Source organism: Lepidochelys olivacea, assembly GCF_965140295.1.
Source record: "Lepidochelys olivacea isolate rLepOli2 genome assembly, chromosome: 1".
NCBI lineage: Eukaryota > Metazoa > Chordata > Testudines > Cheloniidae > Lepidochelys > Lepidochelys olivacea.
Window position 1 is genome coordinate 280,092,837 of NC_140411.1, and position 12,210 is coordinate 280,105,046.

A 12,210-nucleotide genomic window follows, 5' to 3' on the forward strand; every position below is an offset into this window, starting at 1 on the left:
TTAACAAGAACGTCTGGGGGGGGTGTAGGAAAAAACAAGGGGAAATAGGCTACCTTGCATAATGACTAAGCCACTCCCAGCCTCTATTCAAGCCTAAGTTAATTGTATCCAATTTGCAAATGAATTCCAATTCAGCAGTTTCTCGCTGGAGTCTGGATTTGAAGTTTTTTTGTTGTAAAATAGCAACCTTGGCCCACCTTGATTATCATACACAATTTAAGGAGAGTGGTCACTTTGGATAAGCTATTACCAGCAGGAGAGTGAGTTTGTTTGGGGGAGGGTGTGAGAAAACCTGGATTTGTGTTGGAAATGGCCCAACTTGATTATCATACACATTGTAAGGAGAGTGATCACTTTAGATAAGCTATTACCAGCAGGAGAGTGGGGTGGAAGGAGGTATTTTTTCATGCTTTGTGTGTATATAATAAGATCTTCTAAACTTTCCACAGTATGCATCCGATGAAGTGAGCTGTAGCTCACGAAAGCTTATGTTCAAATAAATTGGTTAGTCTCTAAGGTGCCACAAGTACTCCTTTTCTTTTTGCAAATACAGACTAACACGGCTGTTACTCTGAATACTGTAGTCCGCTGTCCTTACTGTTTTAAGTTGTTACATTGTGCCATCTCTGTAACACAGCTTTCCCTTCAGCAGTACTATTGGATTAGACTGAAGTGTGGATATGAAACGTATTGAAAGAGGTTAAGGTATTCAGTGTGGGTCTTGTCTTGTACCTATTCCTGGTCTTGCTTTTATCTTCATTCCTCCCTTCTAATAGCCCAGTAGGCAGATACTTTTCTCATGCTGTTGTATGGGGGGGAAGGGACGGTCTGAGGGAATTTTACTGTGGTTCCATGTGTTTATCCTCCTTCCCACTGTTGAATTTGTTATATATTTCTTATATATGTTGCCTATACAAACAGCAGATTGCATTGCTGCTGTGCTTTTGATCTAGAGAGAGAGAGAGAAAAAAATCCCACACTAATAATGTTGGTTTTCTTTTCATGCTATTCAGCTTTAGGGAATATGGGCATTACATTCCCCTCCTCCTCCTCCCATACACCACTAGCAATTTGAAGATATTTTCTCTGGATCTTTTTTCTTGTTTAATCCCTGTTGCCCTCCATGGCACTTGCTCCCACAGGGTATTTTTGAACTTTGATTTTCTCTGTGGTATGCCTCGTCTGTTGTAACTAATACTATCTCTGCCATCAGATTTGCTTGATAATTCTTTCATCTCTGTTCTGTTTCTCCTCCTGGCTACTATTGCTATATTTGGACAGCTATAAAAGCTTTTTTGTGAGGAGACACTATCTCTGCACCACTTTATATGGAGTGTGATTTTGGTTTCTCAGTCACTGCCATGAGTTTGCTTTTGCTTTTTTATTTTTAATATAATGATGTTAAATTAACTTTTGCTGATTCTCTTTGTCCCTGTGGTCCTATAATACTATGTAATATGAAATGAATATCATTAACTTATGGCTGCCAAGCCCAATTTGAGAGAGACTCAGCTTTTTACAAATTCCATAGATCCATGTATTATCTGAGTTGGAAATGAAGATTACAGGGCTGCTTGCTTCTTTCTCACTTTGTTTCCATCCTCTGAATCAAAGCTGCTTCATGTTGAGCTGCACCCAGTGCCCGATGTTTCCTCCAGATTGGATGGGATTCTGTGCACTCCGCTCAGCTTTCTACGTTGATGTTGAACAACTTCATATCATTTTTACACATACTTTGGTACTGCCATAAAGGGTGACCTCGCTTTCTGGAGCTGTCACGAATCTCTCTGTATAAATATTTTTGGGGATACGGTCTCCTCCCGTTCTTCTGACATAACCAAGCTATCGCAAATCTCCCCTTCTTAATAGTGATTTCTAAATGTGTCAGTCCTGTGCACTCCAGCACCTCTGTGTTTGGTATTTTGTCTTTGCACTTTATTTTCAGGACCTTGTGCAGGCATCTCATATGGAAGCTGTTCAGTCTGCTGAAGTGCCTAGCATATGTAGTCCACATTTCTGAAACATAAAGCAGGGATGACAGCACACAAGTCTTGCAGATTCACATTTTCACCTTAGTCAACAGTTTGCTGTTATTCCATGCACACTTCTCTAATGGCCAGAAATTCTGATTCTGTTAGACAGTTCAATCTGAAGGTCAAGCTTCCTGCTGATCATAGAACCCAAAAAGCAAAAGCTGTCAATGACACCAAAAGATTTACCCTCCAGAGTAATGGGAAGCATTGGTTCTTCCACCCTTTGGTACATGATCACAGTCTTCTTGAAGCTAATTGTCTACCAAAACCTGTTAAATGATGCAGAAAAACTGCCCAAGTGATTTTGCTGAGAAGATTTACTGTGGGCAACTGTAGAGAGGTTAGCTGGGGCTAGTCTCTCTCTGGAGTGGCAGGGACCCCCCACTGTCTCACTAAGTTCAGGAGGAGGCCTGTCAGTGAATTAGTCTGGCCGCAGGGTCTTCCTCTGTGAGGAAAGAAATAAACACAGTTAGTCGTAAGCCCAGGCCCTAGGTCAGGGCGGGGCAATGGTGAGTCAGGTGCTGAGGCCCTCAGGGGCTGAGCAATAACAATATATAAACAGTGAGCCCAGGCCCTACGTCTGAAGGCCTGTGAGAGGGGGAGATTGCCACCTGCAAGTTGGGTGGCAGCGGGGACGCAGGCACTCCCACTCCACTGCGTCCCAGTCCGGGGCCCTAGCAGCAACAGAAGACCCACTGCTGTGTCAGGGGGGATGTTGGCCGCAACACACTGACATGGGTTCTGGCAGTGTCGCAGACCCAGGCTACTTCCAGACTCCCCCTCTTGAGGTACCTGGATCAGAGTGGTGTCCTCAGGGGGGTCCTGCACCATGGGTTCCTCAGGATAGGTGGCACAGGGCAGGCTCGGCAACTTTCCGGGTAGCTGGCCTGGGACAGGCTCGGCAACTCCTCCAGGTAGATGGCCTGGGACAGGCTCGGCCAGCCCTTGGGTCCACCGCAGGTCGCTGGGGTTTCCCAACCAGGAGGTAGGCTGGAGACGTCTGACCTCCCCAGTGGCTGGTCTCCCACTGAGCTCTGGGGTTGGGTCTTTATACTTCCTGTGCCACACCTGACCGTCTGGTGGGCGGGCTCAGGGCTTCCTGGCTCCTCCCACTCTGGTGTCCGGAGGGGCTCGTCTCTCCCTGGGGCAGCAGAGACCCACACTACCTCACTACAGCAACCATGGCTGCATCAGGCACAAATAGGAAATCTCTCAAAACCCAGCTCTTTCACCTTGGTTTTCACTCTAAACCTTGTGATGTAAACCATCTAGCAGGGAATTAGTCCGGTTCGAAGATAATGCCATCATTACTGTCTTTAAATGCATGAAGAATCAGGAAAGAAAAGTAGATGTTAAAGAGCACAAGGGCCTATGATACACCCCTGTTTAACACCAGTATAAATGCTGGAGGCAAAGTGGGTTTTGGGGTGGAGGCTGATAGCTTATGACCCCCTATGCAATAACCTTACAACCCCCTGAGGGGTCCCGACCCCCAGTTTGAGAGCCCCTGCTGCATACAATACATATAATTTGAAGTACAAAAGGTTTTCAGGACCTAAAATACATTTTAAAACAGAGGTTCTCAAACTTTAGCAACCTGAGGACTCCCAGTTTGATTTAAAATTTTTGTGGACCCCCAAGCCCCACTGCTCAACCCTTGCCCCACCCCTTCCCGAGGCCATGCCCCTAGTCCACCCCCTTCCCTGATGCCACGCCCCACTCACTCCATCCCCCCTCCTTCCATCTCCCCCACCCTCACTCACTTTCACCAGGCTGGGGCAGGGGGTTGGGTTGCAGGAGGGGGTGCGGGCTCTGGGAGGGAGTTTGGGTGCAGGAGGGGGTGAAAGGTATGGGTTCTGGGAGGGAATTTGGGTGTGGGAGGGGGTGTGGGGTGAGGGCTCTGGGCTGGGAGTTTGGGTGTTGGAGGGATTTTGGGTGCTTGAGGGGGCTCACGGCTGGGGCAGGAGGATGGGGTGCAGCTGTGGGAGGGAGTTTGGGTGCAGGAGGGGGTGCGGGCTCTGAGAGGGAGTTTGGGTGCAGACTCTGGGCTGGGGTTTGGGGTGCGGGAGAGGGTGAGGGGGGTGGCGCTACCTTGGGCGGCTCCCAAAAGTGACCGGCACATCCCTCTGGCAGCGGCTCCTAGGCAGTGGGCCAGGGGTCTCCGTGCACTGCTCTCGACCAATGGCTGCAGTTCGCAGCCAATGGGAGCTGCAGAGTTGGCGCTTGGGCCTGGGGCAGCGCATGGAGACCCTCCGGCCCTGCCCCCGGCCTCAGGAACATGCTGACCACTTCCGGGACTGGCGCGGACCCAGGGTCCCCACTCCTCCCCCTCTCTCCCAGCACCTCCTTCCCGCTGGGGCACAGCTGTTGTGAAGGAGGCACTGGGAGGGAGGGGGAGGATGGAGATGAGGTAGGGAGGGGGAAGGAGTTAATCAGTGGGGCTCGCAGCCCCTCTGGAGTACACTGGGGGACCCCCAAGGATCTACTTACCTCAGTTTGAGAAATGCTGCTTTAAAATATTATTTAAATTAACTTTCCTGGAACCTGCACCTCTGCTTAGGATGGAAACAGGGTCTTTGGAGATTTCTTTTGGCTCTCTTTCCATTTTTCCCTACCTTGCACCTCCTATTTGCCTGTCTGTCTGTCTCATGTTCATCATGTCCTCTGAGCTCATAGCTCCTATCTTCTCTTGATTTGATCTCAGTTTCCTTTTGCTCTCACACCTCAGACTTCACCTGGTTTCTGTGTTTGGCTTTCAGTCTTTCCTTTGTTAATCTCTACTAACATCACTTCTGCTATTCTGTTTCCTCCCATCTCCACAATGACCTATGGATCTTCATATCTGAGCCAATAGTGAAGAAAAATATTAAGAAGTCTGACTCACTTGTTCTGGGATCCAAGACAGAAGTCTTCCATTGACTTCAATGGGTGCTGGATCAAACCCTACAAAGGTCCTAAAATATCTGGTCACTGGTCATTGGCTCTCTTCTCTTCTCTTGGTTGACTTGACAACCAAATGTTGCTCTCCTTTGGGTGAGGGACAGAGTGAAACTACAGTGTGTTCTAAGTCTCTTGTAAATGACAGATGGCTTGAAATGTACTGGTACATAGCAATCAAAATGTTCCTTTAACACATTCCAGTTGTACGGTCAAGTTAATGAAAAATACCTTATTGAAACTGCCATAAAACTGATCTAAGTACATGTTACACCACTCAAACTAGACATGATTTATTCATATTGGTATTAAGAAAGGTATTGATTTTTAGCCAAGAGAGACCCTCCTCCCCATGTGTGTGTGTTGTTGTTGTTGTTCTTGTTGTCTGTATGATAGTGGAGAGAGAACCAGAGGGATGGAGAACATGTAGCATGGTGAGAGGGGAAAGTAAATACCCATTCCTGTTATTTCAGTGTTGCATGTGGTTTCTAAAAGAAAACAATGATTAATGGCACTAGATGTGTTTCTTTGAATATCAACTTATTGAAATAAAAGAGAACATGAATATGTTGGTTTTCGACTAACTGCATTCAGCAAATTCTTACCAGAGCTGAACAACAGGAAAAAGTATCTTGCAAGCCAGTTTTGATCAAGACATATAACCTTTTACGATGATGACTCAACTTAACCATGAAATATCTGGGAGTTATCAATGGGGTTTAGGCACTTACCTACCTTTAAAAATCTATCCCTTAGTCATCTACTTCAACATTTTTAGATCATTGATTTCTTTATTTCTATTTTTAAAATTATTGTAATCTCTCAAAGAAAAATGGTGCAATTATTCTTTTCACTTTCACAATTATTTTTCACAGAAACTGCTGGTGAATGTACACTTGTTAGTAATTAAAGTTTACTGATGATGAAGTTGTTATGTTTTTGGTCACGTAAATCAAGTGACCGGATGGTGTTCATGTTTCATATTAGATGGTTGCTTAGTTATATTTTAGCTTCAATTCATATGAATCCATTTAGGGAATAATATGGCAAGGTAAACACATGATAAAGTTTGTCCATCTGTCTATGACTTACTCCATCTGTCAAAATTGCTGAAATTACTGAATAAAAAATAAGGCCCTAAAAGTAACATTATAATAACTATGAGTGGAGAAATTACTTAAAGTTCATACACTGGAACAAAAGACAGTGGTAATGTGTTTAATATTGTGGCCAGGTAGTATTTTTATTTTCATATGCAGGTTGCAGCATATGAATGGTAATCGTATGCAAACGCTGTAATTAAAATCATTCTGTCCAACAAAATCAAATGGAAATAAGATTTTCAACTTCTACAATTGTCATTAGTCAGTAGTGTCCCAAAGTAGATCAACTGTGTTTCAGTAATTAACATACAGTTTAAGCATTACACAAATCACTAGGAAAGTAATTTTGGAGCTGAGCTGTTTTAATCTAATGAATCTTTAGTGTAAAATAATCTTATTCAGTCATCCACAGAAATGCAGATGGTCTTAGTATAACTATATGGTCTGGGTTTATTTGATAGCTGAGTTGAGCAAGAATATAATTAAAATCATTAAACAAAGTGATTTTCTTTGAATTTGTAAATAGACACAACTGTATAAATATGTAGTGATGCTGGTAATGCAGAAGCAGCAATGGGCAGAAGTATGGATTCTATCCAGGGCAGAGCCAGACATACACCATGTATGCAGTAGTGTACACTTGGCTCTTCAGTGGACAATGGACAACATCCTTGAAGACCAACACCACTGTGTTCCACTCGGACAGCATGGGACAATGTAAAGTGGCTTTTATAGCGCTGCTCTATTGAACTCCAGCAACTTGCAGCAACCCATTAGCTGTTTCTCTCCCCCACTTCTCTTTGTGGAGACACTTAGCAGCTACTTCATTGTTTCCCTTCCCACTGAAGCTGGGTTGCAGAAATATGAAGCAGCCAACCCTAGCTGGGTAGAGGGGTGGAAAGAGATGCTGAATAGAGACTTCAAGGAAGATGAACACTGAGGAGGAAGAGACACTGGGAGTGAGACTTCAAGAGAGGACAAAAAGTAGCAGAATCAGCCTGCAGAATGATATTTCTCAGCTCCACCCAAACATAATAGATATCTGTCCACCATAAGCATACCATTCTGTTAGGGGTTGGAGATTAGGGAGATGATTCTTGGGAGCCATCCCAAACTTCGTTGATTAATTTTATACACAGGGTGGAGCCTTGTTGTTTGTTCTGTGCATAATTTCAACATTACAGTTGTCCAGACAAACGGGCCGTTGGAGGGCTGCTGTGCATCTGCAGATTTTGTGTGCTCTCTGGTGAATTTTAGCAATGTGATCTGGCTGACTGAGTAGAGGGTTGGGAGGCAGGGACTTCAGAGATCTGAAGTTCCACATGTCCTTCAGGTGTCAATGCCAAACACAGTTGATCGTTCATGTTTACATTTCTTCCCTTATCATTTGTATATACAAGACTAAAGTCTTAACATTCCATCTCTCCTGATGGAGATTCCTTGCTCTGAAGGTTGAATTCTATTGAATAGCGCCAATTTCCTCTAAAAAGACCCAGTACATAAATAACCACAATTTATACACCCAGTTACTCTAAAACACAACTAATGCACAGTTTAACAGGGCACATATCTTCTATTTCCTTTGTTTACTAGCATCCCTGAATCTCAAGTTATTTACACTTAAAATGCCTGTAATATTTTGTCTTTTAATTGCTGACAGATTTGTTTAAAAAATGCTTCAGGCAGTTTCTACATTATATGATAAATAATGGATGAATACTGTTGTTTCTCTCCCTGCAGCGCCTATCAAATGGCTCTATAGACTCAAACGATGAAGCCAGTCAAGTTGTGGAACTACAGGAACTGCTCGAAAAGCAAAATTATGAAATGGCACAAATGAAGGAACGTTTGGCTGCACTATCTTCCCGAGTGGGGGAGGTAGAGCAGGAAGCAGAGACTGCCAGGAAGGATCTAATTAAAACAGAAGAAATGAACAGTAAATATCAAAGGGACATTAGAGAGGTAAGATGGTTCACCACACGTTCACCTCAAACTTTTCAACAAGCTGTGCATAGGGTATTTGACGTGAGCCAAGCTGGGTAACTCAACATGGCAATCAAGATTAGCACTGACAGAAATCTTGGAAGTATGTTACACAAAGTTTAATCTTTAAAAAACAAAAAGCACCCAAAATTATTACAAATCTTTTTACAAAATATCATTCACAAAAACAGAAGTGTGTGTCTCCTCTCAATAAATCTATGTTTCCTCCTCTACAAATTCCCATACATGTCGGACATCACTGCCACTGAAATATTCGCCCCTGCTCCTTATCTCCTCTCCTCATATATTTGTGACCCTCTCTTTTATAGCCTTCCAGATGATATCATGTCTCCAGGCTCAGATTTGCACTGAATCTGCTGCGTATCTTCTTAAAAATATACAAAAAGGAAAAATCACTTTACTTCCCACCCTCAAGCACAAACAACTGTTTGTCCATTCAATTCAGAATCTGTCAAAATTGCTTTCTCTGTTTTCAAAATCCTTCATGGAATTTTCTTCCTATCTCATAGTCCTTTTCTCTCTCTTTCCCCACATGTTCTTGCCACTCTTCATACAAGAGACTGCTCCTTTGCATCTCCAGCTCCATGACACAGCCTTTCTGTGTTTCTCAATCTCTATTAAAATCTCAAATTAAAACATGTTTTATACAGTTTAAGAAATTATATTGTCTCATTATGCCACTCTGATATCTCCCTATGTCCTTGTCCCCAACTGCTTCCTTTCCTCATCTGTGCTCTCTGACATTCCCTTTCTCAACTTCTTTCTCCCCTCTCCAGTGAAACATTCATGGTCTTCTGGACATCTTGAGTCCCATCTGCCAGCTTCCTTTCTAGCTGTAACAATGTGCCAATGTTCAAACACACATGCTTCAACCTACAGCCTGTCCTTTTTACTCTAAAACCCAAACATTAATTTACAGAAATAGAATCAAATTGGACTAAACTATCAAAAGCCAACTTTGCTAATATATATTTTTTCCAAACAGATATAAAGGTAACTGCTTGTGTGATCTAATTGGACAGCAGAAGAAACACTTTCCAATGCAGTGACTGAAGTATGCAGTGATAAATAGAGTAGACTGGTTTGTTACACTTAGGATAAGGGTTCTTTCCTCTCTTCCACCTATGTGGAAAGTAGAAATATCAAAAGATGTTTTAACTAAATTCATTATTTATGTAAGAAAAAAATATAACTTTATTTTCTTCTAACAATCAAGAAAAGGATATTCTAGTTGTTTGGTTTAACCTTTGTTTTAGGTCCAGATTATGCCACCTTTACTTAGGTTGCATAGTACCTTACACTTTAAGTAATCCCACTTATTTCAGTGAGACAACTTAGAAAGTAAAGTATACACAACATGAAGAGTAGCAGAATATATTTATTAATAAGTAATCTCAATGTGCCAAGATAATGCATCAACATTTAAATGCTTCTAAAAACTAGACAAGATTTTGAAGCTAAAACAATTCTCTGCAGGCAGTGAAATTCATTGACATATATTTCTGAGTCTAATAGAAACCTTAAAATGAAATCCTGACCAAACAGAAATCAATGGCAAACCCCCATTGACTTTAACGGGGTCAAGATTTCACCCTTAGTCTTCCAATAATTATGCGTATTGCATATTAATTATATATTGCATAATCTTCCAGTTATATATATATATTGCATTGAGAGGAGACTATACCACAACTTATCAGTGTATTTAGGACTTATTTTTTATTCCTGATTCATACATGTTAATTCTGTACAGTTAGTCATTTTCTGGGTAGTTCATCGTACTTGTGGCTCGCCATTTCACTTTGAAATAGGGAGAGATGAACTCCAAGCTAACATGTTAAAATGTTTCTGTCGTTTCACAGTAGCACAGAATCTGTTGTATGTCACCATTGTACTCCTCTGATTGAGTAACATATTGGGCCAAATCCTAAAGTGTTTACTCATTTTGACTCCGTCCTTAGTCAGGCCAAAACTCTCATTAACCTCAGAGGGAATTTTGCCTGAGTAAGGCCTGAATAAAACATTGCTAAGAGCTTCAGAATTTGACCATTTAGATCCCCGATACTCTGTTTACTGATGCAATTATCATATATCGGGGGTAGCCATGTTAGTCTGTATCCATAAAAACAACAAGGAGTCCGGTGGCACCTTAAAGACTTAACAGATTTATTTGGAATCCATGACTTCCGTGACCTTTGTGTCAGACATGGAGCCCTAATTATTATGCATACACACAAAAAATCGGGGGGAAGCAAATGGAGGTTGTATATGCAACCTGAATTCTGTCATTTCCTAGCTTTTGAGTGTCTGACTTTGCAACCTTGATAATGTTTTAATTTGGGGATTTTGTGTAAATAATTCTTGTAAACATTTATCCATTGCGATGACAATGTGAGTAACAATGTATTGTAAGAAACTATTCTCACCAGAGTCTCTAATGGACCGCTTCCTAGTCAAAGCTTAGAACCAGTACTCCATCCTCATCCTCCTTGACACATCAGCCACTTTGACACAGTCAATCATGCTCTCCTTCTTGTCCTCATGTGGCTTCCATGATTCTGTCCTCTTCAGGTTCTCTTCGTACCTCTCTAATTGCTTCTTAAATATGTCCTCCAGAGGATCCTTCTCATGTCCCCTGTTCAACTTTCTGTGGGGTTCCATAGGGCTCCACCTTTGGACATCTAGCTCTCAGCTCAAACTCAATATGGCTAAAACAGAATTCTTAATTTTTTCACCCCAGCTCCCATAATGCCCCACGCTTAGGAGGAGCTCCCCGTAAACATCCACAAAGCTATCTCATTATCCTCCTTGAAATCGTTCCTTAACACTTTTCTTTGCCATGATGCCTACAAAATATTTGTCAACCATCAGGCTGCTGATGTTCTGTGACCACAGCTTATCATTCTGACAAGTGTTGTTTCATTGTTTCCTTGTACTCCCCATCTATCTGTCTGTATCCATCTGTTGTCTTCTGTCTCAAGGCTGTCCCTTTGTTCTTTGGGTTCTTGGTCTGTGATTAGGGCTCCTAGGCACGACTGTAGTATAAGTAATAATAATAATAATAATAATAAATAATAATAAGATACAGGTAACGCAGTCACAATCCGAAGAAAAAATTAAAAAGTGCTACATCTGGAAGTTTCTTATTGGAAAATCTTGCATCTCATGCTGGTGAATTCACTATTGGCATAACCAAGAGAGATAAGAGCCATGTGGTTTGAGAGACATTTTCCCATTCACTGTAAATTACAGGATTTTTTATACTTCAAGTCAGTATGTAAGAAAACTACTGGAACATATATATATATATATTTCATTTTAGTGTATCCAAGGTATACACAGGCCTTCTACCTGTGATATAATTGAACCTTTCTATTGTTTCCTTCCTTTTCTGATTGCTGTTTACTGTGAGTATTTATAGAAACTGTTTTAGCATTCATAGTTGATAGAGAGAAGCTGTTTCTTTTTGACTTTTGAACATCTAGCATAAATGTAGACGTTGTACCTGCAGCTTGAAAATCAGTTCTGTTATGTGAATCAGTGAAGCCAATGAATAAAAGGCAAAACCAAATATCAAGGGATTCCACTCTTTAGTGGTCAACATATTTTGCTTCAAAGGGAATAACTGTTTTGAAATACAAAATGTGGAACATTATTACTCTATCCCACTACTTCCTGCATCAGCATTGCCCTTCTCACCCTGTATTATCCGTTTGCTCCTCTCTTTAGATGACAAGAAAGCAATCTCTTCACAGGCCCCTTTATGCTTTGCTTCGAAAATGCCATCAGTTGTCAGTGGGTAGTAAGAGAAAGGAAGCAGCTGTCGGAGGTGCCTTAAAGAAGTGCTCAGTGTGAGGGTTGGCATGAGCGGGCAACATCCCAGTGAACCTGCAGGGAAAATTATTTCAGCAGCAGCTTTTTCCTTCTTGCAAGGCTTCTCTTCCAGTATTGCCAACCCTGAGCATTTAAAACTCTTGAGTCAGCCTCCCCAAAATCATCAGACTGACTTAGAAATCATGGTATTTTAAAAAAATTTTGTACAGCTTCGTTCTTTTTATTTGTCGTCTTGTTTTTCCCTGCTTTTATGCTTCATATTTTCATGTTTTTCTCAGCAAACATAAGGAATAGAAACT

General features: G+C 41.9%; 1 protein-coding gene across 4 annotated transcripts in view; it reads left to right on the forward strand.

Moving 5' to 3' along the window:
- The window catches only part of PPFIA2 (PTPRF interacting protein alpha 2), a 611,661-nt gene that overhangs the window by 472,507 nt on the left and 126,944 nt on the right, over positions 1 to 12,210 (forward strand). For all 4 annotated transcript variants that reach the window (XM_084639583.1, XM_084639582.1, XM_084639585.1 and 1 more), the window contains one exon: positions 7,814 to 8,035. In XM_084639583.1, coding sequence (XP_084495709.1) covers positions 7,814 to 8,035 — 222 coding nt within the window. The remainder of the gene's footprint in view (positions 1 to 7,813; positions 8,036 to 12,210) is intronic.